Consider the following 25,296-nt stretch of genomic DNA (forward strand, 5'->3'; position numbering starts at 1 on the left):
CTGGATGCCTTGGGAGGCTGCATACAGTATACTGTATGTAAATTATACATCATTTCACGTAACAGTAGAAATGGAGAAACACAACTTGAAACACACATAGAACAAAAGTTTTATTCAGTTGTGTTTTTACCCAACACTTGTCAGTCATCAACTGAATCAGAAAGAGGTTATAATATCCCAGCCACGCTTTATTTGGCTTCCTGTTCCTTCTTTTACTTTCTCTTTACCCTGCCGCGAGGCTCAAGGTGAGGTTTTTTCTGTTTTATTTGGCAAAACTATGCTTTCATCTTACAGTATGGATGTTAGATATCATGTTAACGTATATGAAACCAATTATTTCTACGTTTTATTAAAATTTCAACATACAACTGCCAATTGGTTAACAATTAACCTATTTTGTGTAGTGAGGCGATTCATTGTGCACACTCTGTTATATCCTTTGTACTAGTGAGCTTTGGAGTGTACTGTTTGGACCGTGTCCGTTTCAAAGAAAGACACAACATTAATAACACATTGTAGCACAACATGTGCTTAGCTAGAAACACAACATTCTGAACCTGTATATACAATATGAGTGAGGCACTGGAACATGCCATTTCCTCATTCAGTTATTTTAAAATCGTTCCCTGGTACATTCCCTGATTAGATATTAGGGGTGTTCAATTAAATGTATCCAAGAAGCAGAGGTTCTAAATGTTCTTGTTATTTTTGGATGACCAAAATGCACACGGTGTACTTTTCTCCCCAGACATACAGTAGAGTGCCTCCTGGTACTCAGCAGAATTATTCTCAAACTTGACTGTGGTTCTGCATGACTACATTAACTAGCAGTAGTTCTCAGCATGGAGCAGAATGTGGGTCAGAACACACAATCGCTCGCATCACAATAGCTGCAGCTGTCACATCCCCGCAACATATCTACCTTCAGTTTACACTGAATGTGAAGGGCAGTGTTCAAAGCCATTGGAGATAGAGACAGAGACCGATTAAAATAGGTTCCTTCTCTTCTCTCTTACATTTGAGGTTATGGTTGCCGGCCAGCCACTCACTGCAAAACATTCCAATCTAAAATGGACATTCATCCAAGGTAAAAATGGAAAGCAGTAAAATGGAAATCACACAGAGGAAACCACAAAAACACTGTGTTTCAAGCAATAAAACGAAAAGATTAGTTTTAGTGTGACCTTGTGTTTGTTTTGAAATTGGCGATGTTGTTAAAAGCAGCTGTTCCCTGTTTGTTGTTTGCTTTTCTTTGTCTTCTATTGACTTCATTGTACTGTGGGCCTGGTGGTGTCATGTGCTCTTGGTTTCCTTTTTATGGCATGACTAAGGGCAAGTATTCTCATAACAAACTTGGAAGTTCTATGCCTTTATGACTCAAGTTCTGGCATAATTATTTTTCCAGAACCTTGTAATGCTTGCAGTTATGTGGCATACAAATATTGCATGAACAGGTTCTAAATTATTTTGGGCAAGAGGCACAGCAAACACAATAGGCATATGAAACCTCTGCTGCTTGTGAATGTCTTGTAAGGGATTATACTGCAGACATAGCCACATAGCTTGAGATTTACTACAATCCTTTCCATAACTTTGCCTAATAGGGAAAGCGTTTGCTTTACAGGGTCACAACCTAGTGGTTAATATTGTTATTGTCGCCTCTTCGGTTGCCCCTTGGTATGCAAAACACAAAATGAGATTATTAACTAGCCATAAAAGTGATTGACAGACGTAGGAGGCATGTGGCCCTACAGTGTGCCAACAGAGGATTGGGCAGGACTAATTATAACCTTGGCACCAGCAGTGCTCAGAACACCTGTGGTTCTAATCGTCCAAAGGGGAGAGAGAGTGAAAAAAGCGTTTGTGTTTCTCAGCCTTAGTTCAAAGAGGTAGGAATTTACAACCGCAGGCACAGAAGACAGACCATTCTACACAGGCTTGGCGCCTCAATAGGTAGGCTACAGGCTGTCTCTTTTGGGTTGACTGCTTCCTGGCCTGAATTAGAAGCCCCATCCTGAAGAATCTGAACATACAGGTTTAGTATTTGACTTAGGCCTACTTGTGCTTATATGAGACTGCTACAGTACTTCTGCAGGAAAGACTTCATGGTCTCAAATGGCAGCATAATGATAAATGCATAGCCATCTCAGTGAGAGTGAAAGGGAAGTAAGGGGTAGCTTTCAAAGGAACATTCTGACAACAGATTGTCTTATAGAAATTCAGTGGAGAAAAGCAGGCCTTGGAGGAGCAGTGTGTCGGTGTTATCTGGATGAGGTGTTATACAGCAGAGTAAGACAGGTAGTGAAGTCTAAGCTGTGCTTCTTCTACTCTCGTTTTCTTTGCCTCATTTCCACAATTAGAATGATACCCTACGCTCCAGGGCAAAGATGGACAGACAGTCATCAATTATGGGACCTAGCATCATCTATGGTCTCCATAGCAACACATAAGAGTGCAGGAAATAGAAAGGTACAATAGCAACAGCAGGGAGTTGAGAATGTGGCTGGTTGAGTGGCAAACCTCATTGGGCATGAGATAATTAGCTATCTCATAGTTTCCATCCCAATGACCTAGTATGCAAATGTCCTGTACTGTATGCCTTAGATAACAGTAATGCTTTGACCATGTCCTATTTTAGGAACCTGCCGTGAATGTGAAGACAGCAGTGACCACATAGATAAATAAAACAGACACACACTGATGTCTCTTTTTAGAGTGACGATATGATTAAGAATGAAAACAAGGTTTATGAGACCATATAAACAAAGGCAGCTATCTTATGCCAACAACTTGGCCTAGTATGCTGCCCTGTGAAAACCATTGAAGAAATGTCTCTCCTGTGTTAGGGTTAGTGCCTCAAATGAGTGCCTTCCGTGACGGTAAAATCCTCCCTCTGAATTGAAAAGGTCTGTTTGGTTACGTAACACATCCAAGCTTTTAGTGGATTGACTAACTTGTCCTTGGCTATTCAGATTGGCGTAATATCTCATTGAATGCAGCAATTAAATACCCCTCCCAACAAGCCAACAGTGAATGGCTCCAGTCCAGATTCCCACAATGCTCTGAATGAATGGATAATGATTTTAAAAATCTGTTACCCATTTACTTCTGACTCAGTGGAGGTTGGTGGAGGAATCAGAGGACTGGCTCATTGTAATGAATGGTATGGAATAAAGAATGGTATGGAATATGGAATGTTATGGAATAAGGAATGTTATGGAATAAGGAATGGTATGGAATAAGGAATGGTGGTTCCAATACGGCCAAATAAAAAAGTACACCAGGAGAGGCTGGTGGAAGTAGAAATCGGAGGACGTTTGATACCATTCCTCATTCCATTCCATGCATTACAATGAGCCCAATCCCTGATTTCTACCATCACCAGCCTCCTCTGCTGGCTAATAATAGACTGTAATTACAATAAATATTTTTCTTCTGCCTCTCTCTGAACAACTGTGCAAGGGTTGATGTCCAAATGACCCAATCAGCCTTACGATAACAATGTGTTACTGAAGTTTAGAGATCCAGTTGTACAGGCACAGTGTTGGCAAAGTGTTGGCCCAAAAGATGCCGTAAAGCAGAGGCCCCCAACAGGTGTTGAGGGGGGAAGCTTTGTCTCTTCTTTACTGCACACGCACACACGCATACATTGGGCTGAGGGGTGTTACGTATGTGGCCCTGACTAAAATAGTGTAGTGCTGCAAACTCAAGTTGCCTGTTAGACTCATCGAGAAAAAGCACATTTTCTTTCTATGTTTTGGCCTGTGAAGCTCACAACACCTCCAATGGGCATATTAGGTTGAGGTTCTCATTTGTTTATTTGTTGAATATTACTTATTAGAAAACTTTTTTGAAAAAAACAGAACTGTTGCCAATGACTGGATGGGCCATCGTGCCTGCCCATGAATCCTGATACATTGTGTACTTCATTGGAGACTGGTGGAGGTAGAAATCGGAGGATGGGCTTATTGTAATGCATGATATGGAATTAGGAATGGTATGAAACGTCCGCCAATTTCTACCTCCACCAGCCTCCCCTGGTGTACTTTTGTATTTGGCCATATTGGAATGTGTAAATGGAATGTGAATGTCCATGTTGTGGAAGTTGTTGCTCACATCCTTTGCTGAAGAACTGTCCCATTGGGTTGGCTTATTGGCATATTCATTTATAGCTAGACTATTTGTATTTTAACAAGCAAAACAAGTCAGCTGGACCATGTGAATTGTAAATTGTACTCTAATTCTGTGCTGTCTCTATTCGAGGGTAATTGAAAATCACATACTTTTTCTTTTATTCAGTAAAGAGAACGGTACAGTTCAATGCTTGCAACATTATTTCATGCGAATCTACAGTGTGTTATGACAGACACTCATCAGGTAATAAATTATTTAGCTTCAAAGAGATTATATTAAATAAAATGAAAAAAAGAAAAAGAAAAACCTCTCTGGTACAATAGCTTTCTAAACTGAATACTTTCATGTTGCTTTAAGGTAAATGAGATGAGGGCAAGCCTTCGGGAAAAACCAGGAAGGAAATTTGACCTCCTGCAGTTGCTGTGCTGCGTACTGTCTGTAGACCCTAGTGTGAGGCGACCAAATGGCTAACGTTTTGTAGTCAGCGTATGCTACGCCGTAAATATTACGATACCACAGAAATATGTATATATTTTACATAATTACAGGTTTAAGTTTAGGTAATTGAGTTCTATAGCTGAAGTGTCGGCGTCCTTTTGTCTAGTCAGAGTAGCGGTTGCTTCGTCGGGGAGCAGGATAATTTGCTAGCTAGCGTGGTAGCTAACCAGTTATTCTTGCTGCACAGCACACAGGCTGTCACTCCCACAGGGCAGCAAGATCGCATTGGTCTAGATAGCCTCTCAGCCAGCGTACAAACGAGCTACTAGTCGTGTGAAATCAGTCTAAGGTAAGTGGAAATTACATTTTCTTTTAAATGTATTAACCATTTTAGGTTAATGCATAGAAGTCTACACCTCTGACTGTCAGTAGAACTTAGGTCGGAAGGAGGATAGCCTAGCTACTTGCTAACAAACAAACGCACACTGTCACTGCCACAATCTCAGACTCCTGTTGTGGCGTTGCATTTGGGGCTTTCTGACTAGACAAGAATGTATTTGGATAACCTTGATATTTGGATAAGCCTTGAGTCTTTAGCAAAAATAATGGCTGCATCTCAAAGTGTTCTTGTCAACAGCAGCTGTTCACAGATTTGTATGGGTTTCCAAGCACATGATGACGTTATGAGGATGATTGAATAAGTGGAAAAACAAATGTATTCAACAACTGTAAAATGACCCATCTAGCAACTGAACCCGTTGTTTAACCTCAGTGGGATTGCCAAGATATGTCATATTACATAATCAGTTGTTATTGTAGCAGTCAGCTACGTAGTAGCCAGCAATCAACGCATACATATGTTATTTATGATTAGCCGATTACTGTTAATTGACTGTACTGTCAAATAGACTTTAGTCTGTGCGGTGGCTAGCTAGTTACTTGAATATTTATCAGCGACAGATATTGTCCATTGCCTTCTGCAACCTATATTTTGTCCATCTTTGTCAAGCATTTTACTGAAAGAATAGGCTACTTGGCCTAGGCCTATATGTGTTTCCTTGATTGGCTAATATTAGTCCACATGCCAGTTTGGTAACGTTTTAAAGTCAATAGTAGGATAGCAGAAGCCCACGTTTCACCTTATCAGTGTTAATGTTTGAAAAGACATGAGATGTTTGGGCACTCACATTTGGTTCAACCATTTCAATTTGATTCTGATTCTAATATCATTTCAATACTGTATGAACTGTGTGGAACAGTGGTTATAATTCTACACATCTCCATAGGTATGTGGCTACATAGGCTACAGGTTATCTCTTTTTTTTTGACTGCTTGCTGAGCAGAATTAGGTATGAAGCTGCATCCTGTGTAAGAATCTGACCACGTTTGGTGTTTGTGACTTCCTTTTCTCTCTGTCTGAGAGACAGCTACTTTAGCAGAAACACTTTAATGTCGCCAGAGGCAACATAATGATAAATGCAGAGTGAAAGGGAGGCTTATAGGTTGGCCTAGCCACAACTACAGTACAACCTGACTGCTTCCCATTCGGGTTGTAGACAAATGCATAGACGAAAACAGAAAAACACATCACTCAACATATCCTACTTTTTTGTTGTTCTTTCTTGCAGAAACTTAAAATTAAGTAAAAACAGTTACCAGAAGAGATGTTTTGTCTGTTTGTCCCTGTGTCTGTGGAGTATTCCAGATGCCAGCTAGTCCAGCCCATGCTTTCCCCTCATCAAAATAAGAATATTAGACATTCCACTGTGTTAGAAGAATGACAGAGAGTCTTGTGCAAGACTCTTTTTTTTAAATGAGTTTTCGTTAGCTGGCACCCAGAATAGCCCACACAACCGCTACAGGGAAAAACCGATAAAACATCTCTTCTGGTGACTGTTTTGATTAATTTCAGCTTTCCTCAAAACAAAGAACAACACTATATATTTGTGTCTGGTTGCAGTTGCCACTAAGGTTGGCCAAGCTGTTAAAGGAACATTCTGTAAGAATCCTGTGTCTTCCACAATGTATCAAATAAGTAGCCATGGCCCACTCTCTGCAACCAGCCCATGCTGTTGAAGTGGAAGAGTATTGTGAAATATTCATGTTCGTTCCGTTCGTTCCACTTACATTACCTTTAAATGTCAGAGAGAGAGAGAGAGAGAGGGAAATAGAGAGAACAAGAACAGGTCTTGGTAAATATGGTTGACTATACTGGGATTGTGAAGGCACTGAGGCATTGCACAGTAATTATCATTCACTGCGTGCATGCACTCTTCAGCATGGGGAATGAGGGCAAGAGCATCAGTGATGATACACAAACAAAACCCTCAGCTGCTAATTATTAACTATGAGACACTAATTTATCAAAGGTTCTTCTCTTTTCTTGGCCTAGTAAGCCTACTTCCTTACCCTAGAGCCCAAGTATGTGAATCTCCTCTTCCTCAGTGCTGGTTTTGTTAGAGCTGTAAGCAACACTACAAACACTCAGCGGTGCAGTGTTCAGGAAGTAGAAATGTGACATGTGGAGATGTTGATGTTGATGAGTCCTGCTATGCTAGTTGATGATATTCCAAAAATGCGCCAAGAATTTCTGTTTCAAATGCCACTCAGGGAGGAACTAGGCCTATCACATTGTTTCTGAAATTAAAAGAACGTAGGCAAGCTTCATTCTAGTGTCAACCCTGATTCAGAAGGTGCTTTTCTGTACATGACTGACTTTATCTTCAGTTAGTTGTGGGTGAACCCTCCTGTGAAATGAGTCAATATTGAAAGGTTCATTGTGGACGGTGGCCATTTTGAATGATGTTTGTTTACCGAGGCTAACATAGAGTAGTTGACCCCTCTCTTAATGTTTGAAAGAATGTTGTTTTTTCTCAGCAATGAAATAGAAAACGTGAACCCTGACCCTTTCTTCACCTCAGCTGAGCCGAGCCGATCTGAAACGTCAATGTTTCTCTATGATCAAATCTGTGGCTATCAGTAGTCCCAGAAGAAAGACCATTTCATTCCACTGTAGGAGCCTATTAGACTATCTCTTGTAGCCTAGAGAGAGAGATTCTTCTATTCTCTGTCTCCACGAACTGGTTCGTACTGTAACATCGGCCCATGTTGATACCCTACTCTTGTGTATCTGCAACTGCATATGAAAAGCAGTGTAAAGTCATTCTCTCCTCTTGTCTTGTTTTAGCCTGTGTATAGGCCTAGTTTCTAATTTCAGCCGGTGACAGGTTTTGTCACATGCGTGAAGATGGTGGAGCTTTGGGGGCACTGGCGACAGGGTTTAAGCAGAGGAGGCACAGGGGTCCTGTTGACAGGGTACAAGGTGTCAAGTTGTGGTTCCAGACCGGAGCTCTCGACAGCTCTAGAAATACAGCGCTGATTAGGTCTGTAGAGAAGAGCCAACAAAGACAAAGCGCCTGCAGGGCCCTTTTTACTGATCAGCTCCAAGAAACCTCTCTGGGGGCCAGGATGATTGTGGATGTGTTGTCAGAGGTGATGTTGTCAGTGGTGATAACATGGTGCTGGAAATTGTGCACTGTGGAGAGATCATTATTCTCTGAAAAAGAAAACTCCCTGGTGATGGTGTTAGTTCGGTCAACATCAAGAGAGCCAACTATTAAACCAGTGATCCTCACTCCTGGTCCTGGAGAGCCGCAGGCTTTTGTCCCAGCTCAGCATTGTCACTCACACCTGATCAACTAACCACGGTTTTGGAGATCAGTTGATTCATTAAATGAGGTGTTATGACACTAGGCTGGAACACAAACCCAGACCCACTGCAGCTCTCTCGGACGAGGATTGGGTATCAATGATCTAGACACAAAAGTGTATTACCAGTGCATACTAACATCAACTGTCTCAATTGTCATTGGACAGGCACATCTTTAGACAGCCCTGACTCACTGTGGAGATGGCCCCAGATTCACCGCCACGGTCCCGTACCAAATCCAGGTCCAGGTCCAGATCCAGGTCTTACTCGCGGTCTCGCTCAAGAAGCCGCTCCCGGTCCCGGTCCAGGAAACACCGCTACAGGTATCAACCAATCAATCAAACAAACAAACAAACAAACTTTATTTGTTTGGCACATATCATGCATGAATGCAATACAATCCGTTTCATAGGTAACCTCTGTGTATTATCAGTTCCTCCAGTCTGCTGTATGAAGAGCTGTTGTATAGTTCCCATTTTCATGAGAGATTTACGTACCACATAAGGTCTTCGTACCCTGTTTGCGAAACATGAGCAACTTCCCCCTATTTCAACTGTGCGTTTTCACCTCTCCTTTTTCCTCACTAGGAAAAGGACCCGAGTTCTCTTTGTATTACGGCTGATGTACTATATGCTCTCCCTAAAGCCGCTGCCTCTTCCCTCTTTGCCAGAAGACACATTATCATTATACAACCTCTCTCTCCAGTTCTGTGTTTGGACTGTACATTTTGTCCAAAGTGGTGCTCTCTTGCATAATAGATAGTCAGTGAACCATCATTTAGATGAATTATTGAGTCATCCTATTGTTCCAGAAGAATAAATTAAAGCATTTTAATTTGATTCATAATTTGGGTCGCTTTCGTTGCCGTGGTAGAGAGCGGCTTGTTGACGGCATTTTGAACCGCACACTTTTTATGTTAGTCTGCTTTGACTTTAATAAAGAATTATGGGCCTCGTGTTAGATCACGACTGTGCTGTGGTTTTAAAATATTAAGTAGGCTAAATGTTTTAAAGTTTCAGAGCCTGTCTACTTCCACCCTGGCAGGGGATGAAGTACTGGCCTATGGTCTTGCTGTTGCCTTGCGCTGTTTCTTAGGCTTGAATCCAGGACACACTCTAGGGGATCCCTCTTTTATTTGTGGTATTCTCTTTTAGTCATATAGCCTTGAGGTTAACACAGAACGTAGATGCATGGAATCAATGTTTCGTCTAAAGAGAGAGGAATTGGGCTGCTGCCGCTGCCGCTGGCCAAAGCCCCCCTCCCGTACTCGCTCCTCTAAGGATTAGAGTCAAAATACTTCCCGTTTTGGCCTGTTTGTACCGCCTCTTTCCACCACATGCACTCCACACACTCGTACAAGACATAGGGAGTCCCTCACTGCTGTTGTGAGTTTGCTATGCTGCTCCAGTCTATTCCAATGAAAAAGCGCAAGTGGTAAGTAAAGGGGGATTTAAAGAGGCTTACATGACACATTTGGCAGCTTTTAGTGGAAACCAATAGGCCTGTCTTGTTCCTGTGCTCGAGGTGGTATGGTGGTTTTATTGTTATTCCCTAATTTGCATTTCAGCCTTTAGAATTTCCCTGCTACTTTGCATTTTCCTGGAGTTTTGGAACATTGATGTAGGGAGTTTCACTCGTATTGATAGACTACCATTGCTAGTACTACTACTAGCCGATACTATGCTATTTGTTATTTGATTATTATCTTTCCTTATGAATTATTTTGTTTTATGTATGGTTACAAATGTTAGTCGTCACTCTTTGGTTTCAAAGCTAGTAAGGGTATTTGACTTGACCATTTATCCAAGTGTACTGTATCATCTATCTTTGCATGAATACTTTGTTAGTTGCAGGTAAGCACATTAACATGGGGATATGTGGATTGATGTTTAATGACCTGTTACTGCTTTTTCCATGTCCAAAGGCACCTTGAAGTTGTGTTCAATTCTTGAGTGTGTCCTCAGATTAGCGGTCAGTGTAGTAAGAGGAACCTATACTGAGTCAGTGTGTGGTTGTATAGCGCCCCCAAGTGGACAGAAACACAGACCCACCATTACACTATGCATGGTCTCTTTGTTATTTAGCCTGATGGTTCAGGATGATTTTTCATCTCATTGTTTAGGCCCTCTGACTATATTCTCCTACAATGTTATTGGCCTACTGGATTTTCTCAATATATGCTTGTCTATATGTTTCCTTCCTGAAAATTACAGGAACTTTGACTTTACTGTGTTAATACCTTCAACTGGCATCGTTTCTCTTTCTCCTCCCACTCCTCCCTCTTTCTCCTAGTTCTAGATCTCGTTCCCGCTCCAGATCTCACTCTCCGTCCCACGGCCGTAACTACCCCACCAGGGACAATTACCAGAACAACCGAGGGGGGTTCCGGGGCTACAACCGCGGCTTCCGCAGGCCGTTCTACTACAACCGTGGCAGGAGTCGGGGCTTCTTCCCCCGCGGCCGCTTCCAGAGGGGGGGAGGCAGCTACGGCTACAGGGCCAACAACTGGCAGGGGGGCTACCGTGACCAGCAGCACCACGACCATGAGCACCATCCCCACAGCCCCAAGAGGGGGCGCTCTCGCTCCCGCTCCCGCACACCCAAGAAGCGCTCGGGCAGCCGCAGCCACTCGCGTTCCCGCTATTCCGACCGCTCGTCCTCCCGTGGCTCCCGGCGGTCTCGGCGCTCCAGCTCCTCCCGCTCCTCAAGCCCGCGGAGACGCAGCACCTCGGGGAAACCCGGTTCCAAGGATGTGAAGGACAGACCCACGGCCGCAGAGCCCCAGGGGGAGAGAAGAGGGCCCGGAGGGGAAGGCGGTGCCCTGGATAAGGCCACTGGTGGCAAGTGGCAGGGTCTGAGTGACTATGACACCAGCCCCAAACGCAACAGTCCCCAGGTACGCTCGGCTGTGGGTGCCAACCAGGGGTTGTCTGGTGCCCCCCAGCCTGGCTCTGACACCAAAGGGCCCAGCACCAGTGGGCCACTGTGGAAAACCGTCAGCAGCGTCCCCCCCACCAAGAGCCCCCCCAAGTCTGGCCAGACAGCCTCCTTCAGCGGCTTTGGCTTCTTTTCAAAGGAGGAAACCAGGGTTGGAGATACGGATAAAACTGCTATTTCCTCCGCATTCAAAAAGTATGTTTCAGTCCATTCATCCCTCCTTCATTTCTTTATCTTCATCATATCTGTCTTTATTTTATTTTGATTTATTTATTTTAAATTGCATCTTCTCCTCAGTATGTGATTGTAATTATTCTTTCAAATTTGTTCAGTCTGTGCCCAGCTACAAAGATCCTTGGAAGAATACAGTTTAAAATGGAAGCCATAGCACATCCTCTCATTTCAAATGCACGTAACAAATTGAAAAAGTCGCTGGCTGTTGTCCTCTGCTATGCATTAGAAGGAGGTTGTAGGAAATCCCCCTAATTTAGGAGGTGGTGGTGGTGGTTAAGTACAGTAAGTATAATTATTACAATATGAGTCCTGGTTAGTCATGTCTATTATAAGTGTTTCATTTGTGTTAAGTGTTAAATCACCTCTCTGGTTGTGTCTTGTTTTTATTTATTTCTGTTTCATCTAACATTCTTTTCCCTTGTAATATGTATTGGATTTTGATATCTGAAATAATTACATTATAATCTACACTCTCCTGCCTGCATAACAAGTTGTAAAGGTCAGTCGTCTTTTCTATCTGACTGTCCAGGTTCTTGGCTGAGAATAAGAGCAAGAAACAGGCAGCAGAGTGGGAGAATGGTCGGGAAAGGGACCAGGGCCCCACCGACACAGACAGAGAGAAAGCCAACAGCAAGACGGGAGGAGGCCACTTCAGTGCCACCGCATCAGCCTTCGGAGGCCCCAAGGAGGAGAAGCCCATGCCCTTCCTGGACGGGGCAGAAGAAGAGTTCCTCAATGCCCATGGTCTGAAGGACCGGGAGTCCAAGGACGAAGCCAAAACAAAAGCCACCCTGACGGCACGAGATGTGTTTGGGAAGTGGGATGACGATCCCCACTACTACCCCCCAGGGAAGGACAAGGCCCGGAGAGACACAGAGGAGGTGGAGGAGGACCTGGAGCACATGGAGGAAGAGCTGTACCGCAGCCGCAAGCAGGCCTCCAAGAAAGAAGAGAAGGCCAAAAAGAAGGAGAAGAAAGAAAAGGAGAAGGTCAGGAGGAGTCTGTCCCCCACCACAGCAGCCTCTAGGGGCTCAGGCAGCAGGGAGAAGGACAGGCCTTTGTTCCCTGTCGCTCGGGAGGGGTCGCCCCCACCCAGGTCCTCTGGGAAGAGAGAGAGCATGGAGCTCAGTATAAACTCCTTTGATGAAATGCCCAGGTAAGCACCACCAACATCAGCCCACTGATATAGTACTCTTTTGACACCACTGAGCTGAACCAAGCCAAGCAATACTGTACCTGGTTATGCATTCACCATAGTTGTTGGAACTATGTTGACAATGACAGCGTGGAAAAACGAAATATCTGAGCTCGCACAGCATGGTTCGGGTTGGTCCAGTTCTGTAAAACTAATAAATGTAAACTAATGATCGTAAAAACGCCTACGGTAGATTAGTATCCATTTGATCCACCTCTCCTCACCTTTCCTCTCCACTGCGCTTTCTCCCTCTCCCAGCTCCTCTGGTTCTATGTCCAAGGAGTGGCGACTATCCCGCGATCTGGTTCATCCCACTAAGAAAGATCACGAGTTCCGCTCCATCTTTCAGCACATACAGTCAGCACAGCTTCAACGGAGTCCTTCGGAGCTGTTCGCTCAGCACATCGTCACCATTGTACACTACATCAAAGGTAAGGTCTTGCAGAGGGCTACGAAGCCTTCTTCCAAATGCCACAGATAGACAGACGCAAGGTGACAGGACATCGGTTGGGTTTGACCGGGAATTCTCAGTGATTCCATGGATGGTTAAACGAGAAGTCCCGTTGTGGGATTCTGTAATTCCCTCATTTGAATTTGATTGAACGAAACATGAATTTGTGTTTAAGAGATTTCCGTTGACCAAGCTAGGCTAATTTAACCCACTGCTATATATAAAACGACTGTGTCTGTTCTTCCTTGATTTGCAGCCCAACACTTCCGCTCATCAGGCATGACTTTAAGTGAGCGATTTGCCATGTACCAAAGAAAAGCTGCTGAGATTGAAATGATGAAACCAAGGAAGAGCCCAGAAATCCACAGGTAAAGAACTGTCATTGTTTTACAGCAGATGGTAGTACTCACTTGAAAATATATTTCAGTATGCTTCAAAGTGTAAGGATTTCAGAAATAAAGACACATTCCGTTTTAGTTTTTTGAAACCATCATGATACGTGTAAGTACAACATGTTGTCTCCAAAATCTCACATTGAGCCTTTCTTTCTGTGTCCCTCCCCAGGAGAATCGATGTCTCCCCCAGTGCCTTTAAGAGGCATTCTCATCTGTTTGAGGAGATGGAGGAGAGCAGCTACAAGGTGACCGGCCGTTTTGACATTTGACGTATTTGGAAAGAAAAAACAAAGCACAAATTGAGATGAATCCCCAAAGCAGCAGTGTTCAGCTTTGTGCTTTTCTTTTAAAGGCGGTGCATAAGTCTAAATCAAAAGATCCCAATTGTGTATTATAATACCAAGCAAGCCCCCAGCCTATGAGATATGGTTATTGAGAGTGGGTATGTACATACCCAAGCAAAGGCTAGAAGGAAGTGACTTAAGATCCTGTGTCCAAGCCTCTCAAGGGACCCTAATCAATGCCATTGTAAGTATTTCTCCTCAAAAATCGAGCAAAATGTATTCAAGTTAAAAAAAAACGAAAAAACTATTAACCGATAATTTAGTTTCAAACTATCTTATGCGCATGCTGCTTTTTTGCTCCGTAAATGTGTTTATATTTGTCTGTTACTCAGCCAAATTACTCAGTTGAAACAGACTCATTGAAGCTTTACAAAACGTATGTTAACGTTTAACACAACTGAGTTTGTTTACATACAGAATACAGAATCATTTGGTGTAGATATACTAAAACAACAAGTATTTGAAGATGTTTATTCAAAGAAAACAAGATGTAAACATTTCAAGATAATCTAACATTTCATGATGGTTTCATTTTGTGTCATCACCAGTAGAGGGGGTGCAATACTACACAGTTCTTGTTTCTTACTGCATGTTTTATGTTCATCTCATATTTTTTATTGGCATCATTACTTCATGATATGTTCTTCCTGTTCATTAATGAAGTAACAAAGAGTTCTGACCCCACAAGTCAGTCTTTGGATGGAAAGTGGAAGCGACAACTGACATGGTTGGCACTGATGTATCTCCACAGGATCAGCGTCAAAAGGTTAAAGGAGACCCAATGGACCTGCGCCTGGATATTGAGAGGCGTAAAAGGTTCCTTGGGAAGGACAAACGAGACGGTGGAAAGAGCTCCGGAGGCTCCCGGGGACCCAGCCAAGAGAGGTCCTCCGAGAAGTCTGCCAAACACCACAAAAAATCAAAGTAGGTCCGATTAATTGGCCCAGTGTTGTGTCACAGTTCATGTCACCCCAAAGAGTTTTTTGGATTGATGAAACATAGAAGATAATCCAGTATCCATTTTGACGATCATTTCCTGTTCTTCTCTCTGGTTCGCAGGAAAAGCAAGAAGAAGCGTGATCGCTCTCCGTCCTCCTCCTCTTCCTCCTCCTCCCCCTGTCCCTCGCCTCACCCTTTCAGAGGGAAAGAGTACATGGGTGAGGAGTTGGAGCATATGGAGGAGGGCTATCATAAGCCACGCTTCGGCCCCCGCGATGGACCCCGCGATGGGCCCCGGGACGGCCCCCGGGATGGACCCCGCGACTACGGAGGCCCCCCCATGGAGAGGGGGCCCCGGGATTACGAAGGCCACATGGACAGGGGCCGAGGAGGACGTGGAGGATTTGTAAGTCGAGCTATTTAGAAGTGTGCTACCTCTCTGACTGTGTGGTGAACATTGGGATGGATGTGTGTCGTGGATGAGGCCTGGTTAACCATTGGGATGACACTGATTTATCTCTTGCCATTTTCTACCCAAATAACTTCACTATAGACTGCGCTTCTCTGCTCTGTACCTTCCTCCTAATGATGATAAGGAACATAATGATGATGGTGATTATGGTGGAGGTGGTGATGATACTGTTTCACACATAATCCATGCACTACCTGATTTATTAAGGTAAAGTAATACACCACAGAATTTGGAATCCCAACATTTTACGCAGAAGCCCCTGACTCCCAAACTACTTCTCCGCAGCCTAATAAGTGGCCCCAGTTCTCTCTCTCTCTCTCCTTCTCCATCTCTTTGATTCCCTTTGATCTCTATCTTCAGACTGCTTTTCTGCTGCTCTTTTTTCATGTAGTGCCAGTCAGCGCAAGACAAATGAGTTGACTTTATACACTTTGATTGTGCTCTGACACCAGTATGACCCTGGTTCCTCTTGTGATTCCAGTTCCCCAGAGTAAGAGGAAGGGGCTGGAACAGGGGTAATTACCCAGGAAACAACAGCAATGGCAACCCCCCTAATGTGAACGCCCCTGTGCGGCCCCCAGAGGAAGACTGGGACCCTGAGTACACTCCCAAAAGCAGGAAATATTACTTTGTGAGTTTCAGAGCCTCTTCTTCCTCTCTGAGCACACAGATAAACATTTAGACATGTTTAAGGCACTGACTGCACCCTTTTCTCTGCACACAATCAGCTATATTCTGCTGCTACATTCTGTTGCGTCTGTGTGGTTTCTCCTGGCGCTCACGTTACACTAGTTCTCTGATTTACTGTAGGTCTGGTAGTGGTGTCCCTCTAACCAGCCCCTTTCTTTCTTTCTTTCTTTCTTTCTCTCTATTTCTCTGTCTGTGTCTCTCTCTCTATTTCTGTCTCTATTTCTGTCTCTCTCTCTCTCTCTCTCTCTATAACAGCATGACGACCGCGAGGGGGAGAAGCAGTGGGCGGACAGCCGTGGGCGTGGCCGAGGGGCGCCGTTCCCTCGGGGCCGGGGCCGCTTCATCTTCCGCAAGGGGGGCAGCAGCCCCAAGTGGACCCACGACATGTACCAGGGGGCCGAGGAGGGCGAGCTGGGAGAGGAGCACTCTGAGATGGACCATAAGGACAGCAAGGCAGGAGAACCCCCCGCCTCCAAGCAGCAGTAGATCCTCGTCCATCCACAGACCCTCAGACCTGTCTGTCCATCTGTTGTGTTGTTAGTCAAGGTCATCTGCAGTCATCTCTGTGGGCAGAGTCGCAGCATCGGAATGTACGTGCAGTTGTTTTGTTGAGCCATCGTTGGGGTGGGGGGGGTGTAAGGATTAAATCGACTTGAGCCATGTTCTAGACATGTTCTTATTGACTTGAATGAAGAGCAAGACTCTTTTTTTATTCGATTTTCTATGTTGATTAACGGTCTTCTTAGTTTCTGGGTGTCGTTGTTTTTATGTAAAGATGCATTTTTATTTTTTTTTGTTTGTCTCTATTTGCTCTTTTGCAAACTATGGCGGGCTGGTGTTCAGTTACAGTATCTTCTGTGTCCCTTTTAAAGGGTGACGCTATTGAACGGACATGGATTTAAAGGTAGACTCTGGGATGTCACACCCATGAAAACAGCAACTTTCATCCAAGATACCGTAGTGAACGAGAGCGTCCACTCGTTTCACTGCCCCTCTGCCCTGCCAATCGCATTCAACTCTACAGTTGAATCTTTTCCTCCCTCCTCATGAAATGTCTTTGGTTTGGATTTGGATTTTTAACTCTGGATTTCCACTCTGTCGCAACAACGCTCTATTCTCTAGTCTGCTGCAAGTCTATGGCAGCATTTCCCCGCTTGTTTTGCTATGATGTCACATCCCAGAGTCTACCTTTTTTAAGAGTTCAGACATGGAAATGATAAGTGCATTTGTGCCTTAGAAATGATCTTTACAGTGATATACACTCACCGAGCACTTTATTCGGAGCACCTGTAGACCTTCTCATGGTGGAGGTGATGTAATGGTATGGGGAATGTTTTCTTGGCACACTCTGGGCCCGTTAATACCAATCAATCATCGCTTGAATGCCACAGCCTATTTGAGTATTGTTGCTGACCATGTGCATCCCATGTTTCCAACATCTTGTGGAATCAATGCCACAAAGAATTGAGGCTGTTTTAAGAGCAAAGGGAAGCCCTACCCAGTATTAGTATAGTGTTCCTAATAAAGTGTTCGGTGAGTGTGTATATATATGTGTCCTGCTTGATTTACTTGTGTACTGCTTTTTCTGCTATCACAGGCCTTTAGTTGATCTGTTGTATTGGGAAGTGAATGATTGGCTCTTGGATGGTAAATCGCATGACAGGTTGGATTCAAAACCTTCCCACCCCATGGGACCATTCTATTGGTTCTGGGCTCCTACAACCAATCGACTATTGGTTCTGGGCTCCTACAACCAATCTACTATTGGTTCAGGGCTCCTACAACCAATCTACTATTGGTTCTGGGCTCCTACAGTACTCCCCTTTTATGGCTTCTCAAACGCAGCAAAGTATGTCCTCCTGACCCGTTGAGATTTCTCAGTCAAAAACCTAAACATTGTCACATTACCACCTAAACTTCTGCATTTCTCTTTGGGGGTAGAGGTTGTTTCATATGTGGTGTGTTTGCATTTATAGTCAATGTTCTCTGTTTTTTTAAAAACATAAAAAGGATTTTCACTGTGTTAAATCAAAGGACTGCAAGAAATATAATTTTGTTTGTACCCGAGCTGACAAACAGGTATATGTTTGTGCCTCTCTCATATCATTTTAGGTAAATCACTATTTAGATTTTAAAAGTGAATATAATTACAGAGGGAAAAATAAATAGAGATATGTTAAAAAAAACAAAAAGAAACAAAAAAAAACACATAAAACAAAATACAACTAAATTATTGAGGCCTTTGTATCTTCTTGGGAGTTAGTGTTTAAATGGAATACTGTTGATGTTTTGTTATTACCTAACGTTTTGAGAATTGGAACAGTTATTGAGCTTAAGCATTTAATTCTCTGTAATGTTATATAAACTTCAGTTGAACCTAGGCTACAAGTTGGATTTATTGAAGTAGAGAACCTTTCCTATATGTGTGAGAAAAGTACTGTCAAAGTACACTTGTTGGCAGAGTGTTAACACAGGTCAGTAGACAGAAAATGGAGGAGCAGGTTTTGGGAGGTCCTCTCACTGGTTTAAGTCTAGGAAGTCTTTCCTAGATTCCTTGAATCCCCCTCAAAACGCATTGAAGTTTTCCTTCAACATGTTTTGGGGAGGCAAGGAGAGAAGGCGCAAAGAATCAAGGGAAAACTTTTGAGATTCAGCCATTGTGAAGCTTTGTGTGTCCTATCCCAGAATGCACTGTGTCCATACGTAATGAACAGAACTGTTGGACTGTGACTATTTTTGTTTTTATGTTACACTCGAAACTGAAGCTGACGTCTTTTCTACTGTTCCTTAAGAGTCTAGAATTAGTTCTCTCTAATTTTCAATAAATATTTTCCTTGGTTCACTTGAATTGTTTTGACATTATTGATCTACAACACTCTGTACTTCTTATTAGTAGATTGCACACATCCTGGTTCCTTATCCATATATGATATCATGATATCATATATCATATATCTCCATATATGAAGTGTTTGAATTCAACAGCACATTTTGCAACATTTCTAACCCATTACAGATTATATGAATGGCAAGCGAAATGTTTGTGAGTATCTTAATTAGGTCTCTTTAGTTATGCTCTCCTACTTTTTTATTTTATTTAACCCAATATAAAGTATTTGGTTTGGCATTGAGCACATTCTTAATATGTGGCATTCTCAGACTAATCACGTTACGTAACCTAACAGACACTATGACTGAACACTGGAGCCTCTCACTCAGGCTGGTTGTTTTCTCTGGCCCTTCTCACAATCCCCAATTGAGGGAGTGACATTTCCAACAGGACACTTACTGGCATTGGACCCGTGCACTCCAGTCACACAACAAGCAACCTTTTCATTCACTCTGAAAAAGGTTTAGAGAGGCTGCAAAAAAAAAAGTAAAGAGTATCCTCTGGGACAGCTCAGATGCACTGAACTTTTACACAAGGCAAGCACTGCGTTGGTATGATCTACAGTAAAGCACAGGTATCTATCTATCTATCTGGTTAGGGCTAGCTAGGGGGACAAGTAGCCTTTTCATAAGTCCTGAACAAACAGGAGAGAGCTGCAGTGTAGCTGTAACAGAGAGGGTGCTGGCACTGTGGAGCAGTGGAATCTAGTGGAGGTAGAAATCAGAGGACGGGCTCATTGTAATGAATGGAATAAGGAATGGTATCAAACGTGTTTGATACCATTCCTCATTCTATTCCATGCATTACAATGAGCCCGTCCTCTGATTTCTGCCTCCCCTGCTGTGGAGAGGGGAACACAGGAAGCAGCAGGGTTAGAGATGATGGGGGGTCAAAGGCTGGAAAGTTCCTGTGGGAAATGTCTTCTTGCCTGCTAAGATTAGCCTGCAAGGCTGGAGCTGACTCTGTGGGACACTAGAAGTTGCTTGACTACCAGGTATATGTTTCTAAACAAATATAGACATACTGTGAAGCCTGATGCAGCAGTATGTCTGTTGTTCTTTCTCTACGATGTCAGCATTGTAAAAAAATAATAAGAAAAAAAGTGGTACTTTTGTCATAATGTATTATCATGCCCAGTAGCCCACATTGGTGATCCACTTACATTATTTATTACATAGAGAAAACATAAATACTCAATCTAAATACTCAAGTATAAATGTTAATGCATACACACAAGTTCAGTACGTAATGAAGTGGGTTCATACAAAAATCTTTGAATGGAAAGAATAGACAAATTATTGCAATAATGTCCTAAGTCCTCTGCATTCAGTGAAATGGTTTGGTCAGGAGAAGGGTCAGGGTCATGGAAGTGTCCTTTAGTGGTAGTGTACCCGTCCAATGGTCCCTGTACCCGTGGCCAGGATGTCTGGCTGCCCGTTCCTCCATATCTCTCTGACTATACGCTCTCGCTCCTCCAGACGCCGCGCTTTCTCCAGCTCCTCCGCCGACGCAAACACATTCACGCTCCTCAAAGTACCGTTCGATTGGCTGCGCTCACTCATGGGTGCCACTGTAACTTTAGGGATCTCTGCATCCTCTCCCTCCTCCTCCTCCACACTCTCATCCTCCTCATCCTCCTCCTCTTCGCTGGACTCTTTCAGTTGTCTCCTCTCAGGCGAGGGGGGAGGCCTGGTGCTCTTGCGGGTGTTGCAGGCAATGCCGGTTACCAGGAGGCAAAGCGCCAGGAGCAGGCCGAAACAGACACCCATCATGAAGAAGAGAGCGAAGCTTTCTGGGTAGGCTGTATGCGTGTAGGGGAACATAGGTTAGAGCACTCACATTGGAAGTGACTGAAAATACCACATTCATTTTGAGGCATCAGCATTTGGTTAACGACAGTACCTCAAAAATGGCCATAAGTTGAAAAGGCACTTGCACTTATAAGCCACTTTCCTTTATCTGTAACATGAGTGGCGGAAATGAGGAACTGCACATGACATCTAAGAGGCTAAGGTATGCAGACACTTTCATGGCACAGGAGTGTCAAGCCAAAGAAAACAGAACACCTAAGTCCCTGGAACGGATTGTGGTTCTATGCAGGTTACACCTCTTTCTGGGCATTCTTACAGCATCAGAATTCAACAAGGGCCTCCTTCATTCTAGAACTACCTGCAACTGCAAGCAGAACACACAATGAGGTTCCACTCCACTGTACCTGAGATGTGACCGTAGGTAGCCATGCTGTTGCTCAATAGTTCCATGTCTCTCCTTATAGGTTCCATTTTGACCTCTCTGGTTGTCACATCTCTGGATCTCCTCCTATGGTGTCAGCTCCGGGCCGGCCTCCTATGCCAGGACCTAAGGGGGGACAAAAACAATTCAAAGAGTCAGTTATACAGTACCACAGTGAATACATTTGAACAGCAAACAGAAATACACACATACAATACATAATCAACATGGCATCTTATACTTTGACACAGAGTGGCATCTCCATTTGCGAGGATCTGTCATTTCTGACAACCAGATCAGGATTATGATCTTATTATGAGCTTATTCTATATTTCTATTTATTTCAAAAAAAGTCCCAAAAGGTTCAGAAAATGTAATGTCTTCCTCCGCCTCATCCCTCTTATTAGAGATGAATACTAACAAGGCTTTAGAGATCACTGGATGTGGACATTATGTTCCTGGTGACAAGTGTTTCTTCACTAGGGTCCCACTGAGGACAAGACACTGTAAATCAAGGGAGGCTGCTGAAGGTAGAAATCAGAGGATGTGCTCATTGTAATGCATAGAATCGAATCAGGAATGGTATCAAACACGTTTGATACCATTCCTCATTCCATTCCAAGCATTACAATGAGCCTATCCTCCGATTTCTACCATCAGCAGCCTCCCCTGATGTGAACATCATGTTCCTAATGATGTGTGTTTCTTCACTCTGGTCCCACTGAGGACAAGACACTGTAGACGTATGTCTCAGTGAGTCAGCCTGGCCCCACAGCCTAGACCTCCGTCCAGTCTATTTGTATTATGTCTGTATTTACAGTGTTTCTGTTGCAGTGACCCGGCCAGCCATTTCCTGTGCTCAGAGCGGGGTTTCACTTTTCCCACAGAAAACACAACATGTCCAGTTTCACATGCATGTGTGGACGTCCTCTGGGACATGGGAGAGATTTAGTCTTATGTCACACACCCGGAGAGGAGAGCAAAAGAGAGTGAGGAGAGAGATGTACTGAAAGATAAAGAGAGAAACAAACATATTACACAGACAGAGGTTGAGGGTGAGGCTGGGGAGGCATATGGGAACAATATGAAAATCCCATGGTTGCAGTCATAAAAATAAGATTCCCCCCCCATAACATTCCCTTGCATGCAGCAACAGTGGGAGCTGAATGTTGTCCTTTTTGTTACTCTCCTCGAGGGAGTATAAAATCATTTAATTCTCTAAGCTAGATAATTGATTTGACTCCATGTAGGAAATATGTCAACAACCAACGCCATCCTATTTTGGAGAAGGGGGGGTTTAATGACATAAGTGCTTTGGGTAATTTTGTTTTCAGTTCAGTTCATATGAAGACATGCAATGTTTTCATTACATTACTGTGGGCCTTGGCCTCAATTTTCAGTTCCCTCTAAATTACCACAGAAGTGTTTCCTTCCCATGAGTCAATGAAGCCAGCATCTCAAACCTGCAAGTAGATTAATAGATGCACAGCCTTTCAATCCCCTTTCAAACACATTCCCTCTCTTACATACATAGAAACACACTATAAAACACTCCACAGAGTTTAGAAATAACAAAGAGTGGTAAAACATTGTCACAGGCAGCCAGAAAGAGAGGTTAGCGTGATAAAGCACGCTAAAGCTAAGTCTATACACAGAGGCAACATGCCAGTGGTGAGGGGAGGCATATGGCTTTTTTACACAGCTATGGTCAACAAATTCTAGGGCAAACAGCTTTAACACCTTCCATCTTCCAGACAAGACCAATAACTCCTGGAATTAACTGTGGACATGCGTAGGCCAGCAGCTGTAGCTGTTTATATAGCCATAAAGTGGACTCCCTTCAGCCCCTCCACATTTCCTGCTTAGATAATCCAATTAGATTCAAATGATGACATTTTAAACCATTGAATACATGAGTGTAAAACGTTTACCATTTGTGCTTCAAACAGATATAATCAGTAACAGTATCATCTAACAACACAGATAATTAGATGAGGTTGTTGTTGTTACAAAACTAATTACATAGAGACGACAAAAACTGTAGGAAGAACATGTGGTCTTTTAACAACATACATGTGTGACTGTGAGACAGACTCCTCTGATCATATAACTTTGTGTAGGCTTGAATATACAAGGAGCTCTCTGCTTCTGTTGCTGTCTCTGTACCTATAAAGCATGTGGAATGTGGGATTATAAAGTAAAGACATTTGGAGTCACTGGCTCTAGTAATAAACTAGTTTGTCATCTTATTTGCATCCAGAACAAAGGATCGCTTTATTAGGTAAGCTACTGTGCACTTTAATGGTTAGGAAATTAATCTTTTCCATAGGAAACATCACATGTAAAGTAAAAAGAGTACATTTTTAAGAGAGTACACAAAAGGGTTCTTTGGCTTTTCCCTATAGGAGAACCTTTTAAAGAACCCCTTTTGCTTCTAGGTAGAACCTTTTTTTTCCAAGACTGCAATACTGTACATATTACAAGTGAAGACATCCACGATAACGGAACAGAATCAAAAGTGACAATACAAGTGAATGGACTTTAGTTGATTCCACACTCACCTAGGTCTTGTTACTATCAGTCACAGTATGGTTGCTCAAACACAAATAAATGTCACAGTGAATCCAGACCATGCAATTGTTCCAGCCAGTATTCCTTGAAAAACTGTCAAACCACACATAAAGCAAATCCTGTCAGAGACAATAAAAAAGAAGTGGACCCAGGAGGCGTAGAGGAGTAGGAGTATTCCGTTCAGTCAGGCTGCTGTGCTGGTTAAGATGGGTACAGATCCAAGGCTGAGGAGTGGCAGCCTGCCCTGACCTCTCTGTGGAGCAGGAGACAGAGTCAGAGAAGCAGCCTTCTCAACATCATGTGCTTGCCTCCTCAACATCAGGGGCAGATGAGATCCAATCCCTCTTCTCTGACAGTGATGACCAGCCTTAACGGCCTGAGACTGTCAAGAGGGAGGGGAGGTGTTTCCTGAGAGAGGAGTTAAAGAGGAGAGGGGAGGGGAGACTTCATTAGCATTCCCCCCTGGCATGAAATATACAGTGAGCTTATATACACGGCAGAAACCCCAATCACCTTGCTTGAAGTAATCCTTCTCCTCCTTTATACTTTCTGTGTAGCATATAGTGGATTACACTGTAAAGTATCCTGTTAACCCAGCCTCTGTGTGAGGACCTCAGACGTGGGTCTGTTGTGACTGAAAACGCACACCAATAATTTGGTGAGGTGTAGAAAAAAATGACAAAAAGAGAGCCGCACACTCCTGCTCCGATGAAAATGATTTATTTAACCAACGTTTCAAGCTGCCTTCTTTAGTGTTTCAATCTGTGCATGTGACCGTCTGGCGAGGAGAGCGGTGATCTCTGCTCCGCTGGTCCCAGACGTGCCCCAGCAAAAGCCACACTGAGGTCTGTTCAGTGTTAAACCCGGCAGGGTGGAACAGGAAATAGCTAGAAGGCTGCCGTGGGCACATGTCTCTGGTTGGTGCTCCAGGACTGGGGATTAATCAAGCTCTTTGTGTTTTGATCTCAATGTTTTTGGGGATGGAGTTCCAACAATAATGTCCCTAGCAGGGTTTAAGTAAACAGTTTGACACCATGGTGGAGAAGCAGGTGTTGTGGTCTAGTCAGAGTAGCAGGCAAGGCAACACATAAAACCCCAGTTGTGTAAATCATAAAAGATTGTTTATGCGCTTATGCTGTGTTATGTGTGAGCAGCCGATGTTTTGTATTATTTCAAGCCTGTTTTAAAACCAAAAATGGAATTTTGAGTGGTTCTGTTAAAAGCTATTCTGAGCTGGTGAGTGAGTGTTGATGTGGCAGTCAGTCCAGGGCTTGCTAAAGCAGTCATTATGTGGTGGTGTGTTGTCATTGAGAGGGTTGTCGTTCTCAAGGTTGGTCTTAGAGAAAACACGGGGTTTAAAAAAAAAACTAACAAAAAAAACAAAACCCAAAGTCATACCATAGCGATGACCACAGGTCCGAACAATACTGGGAGAGCAGACAGGGACATTCCTGAGACATAGAGGCATGTACTCATCATACACCACATCCAGCCGGACACTGAAATCAGATGCATCCAACTCCCGTCTTGTATACTAGATGTGACAGAATAGTCATGGTGGAACACTATCTGAAACAGAGAGTTTCTCTTCTCTAGCCTGTGTTATGTCAGGCCTGTCCTTTTCATGACACTGCTAAGGAATAACATACCCCTTTACAAATTCTT

The 25,296-nt window shown here is 43.4% G+C and overlaps 2 protein-coding genes across 4 annotated transcripts; one reads left to right on the forward strand and one right to left on the reverse strand.

The window, feature by feature from the left end:
* Positions 1 to 224: 224 nt before the first annotated feature.
* On the forward strand, positions 225 to 18,108 carry thrap3b (thyroid hormone receptor associated protein 3b). Of its 3 annotated transcripts, none has more exons than XM_083684794.1 (11): positions 225 to 245; positions 8,449 to 8,604; positions 10,574 to 11,413; positions 11,982 to 12,608; positions 12,906 to 13,078; positions 13,355 to 13,466; positions 13,663 to 13,738; positions 14,589 to 14,761; positions 14,897 to 15,182; positions 15,730 to 15,879; positions 16,194 to 18,108. In XM_083684794.1, exons 2-11 carry the CDS (start codon positions 8,483 to 8,485, stop codon positions 16,422 to 16,424), a joined length of 2,790 nt encoding a protein of 929 aa, XP_083540920.1. In that variant the 5' UTR covers positions 225 to 245; positions 8,449 to 8,482; the 3' UTR covers positions 16,425 to 18,108. The 3 variants fall into 3 exon arrangements, with proteins under 3 accessions (XP_083540920.1, XP_083540921.1, XP_083540919.1); XM_083684793.1 differs by lacking the exon at positions 225 to 245 and adding an exon at positions 4,337 to 4,921; XM_083684795.1 differs by lacking the exons at positions 225 to 245; positions 15,730 to 15,879 and adding an exon at positions 4,335 to 4,921.
* A 1,834-nt stretch (positions 18,109 to 19,942) lies between these two features.
* eva1bb (eva-1 homolog Bb (C. elegans)) lies at positions 19,943 to 24,030 on the reverse strand. The gene is made up of 3 exons (XM_083684372.1): positions 23,622 to 24,030; positions 21,044 to 21,186; positions 19,943 to 20,629 (listed from the first exon to the last, which is right to left on the reverse strand). The coding sequence occupies exons 2-3, from the start codon at positions 21,108 to 21,110 to the stop codon at positions 20,205 to 20,207; spliced, it is 492 nt and encodes a 163-aa protein (XP_083540498.1). The 5' UTR covers positions 21,111 to 21,186; positions 23,622 to 24,030; the 3' UTR covers positions 19,943 to 20,204.
* Between the last annotated feature and the right edge of the window lie 1,266 nt (positions 24,031 to 25,296).

This window comes from Argentina silus, assembly GCF_951799395.1.
Source record: "Argentina silus genome assembly, chromosome: 14".
Lineage (NCBI taxonomy): Eukaryota > Metazoa > Chordata > Actinopteri > Argentiniformes > Argentinidae > Argentina > Argentina silus.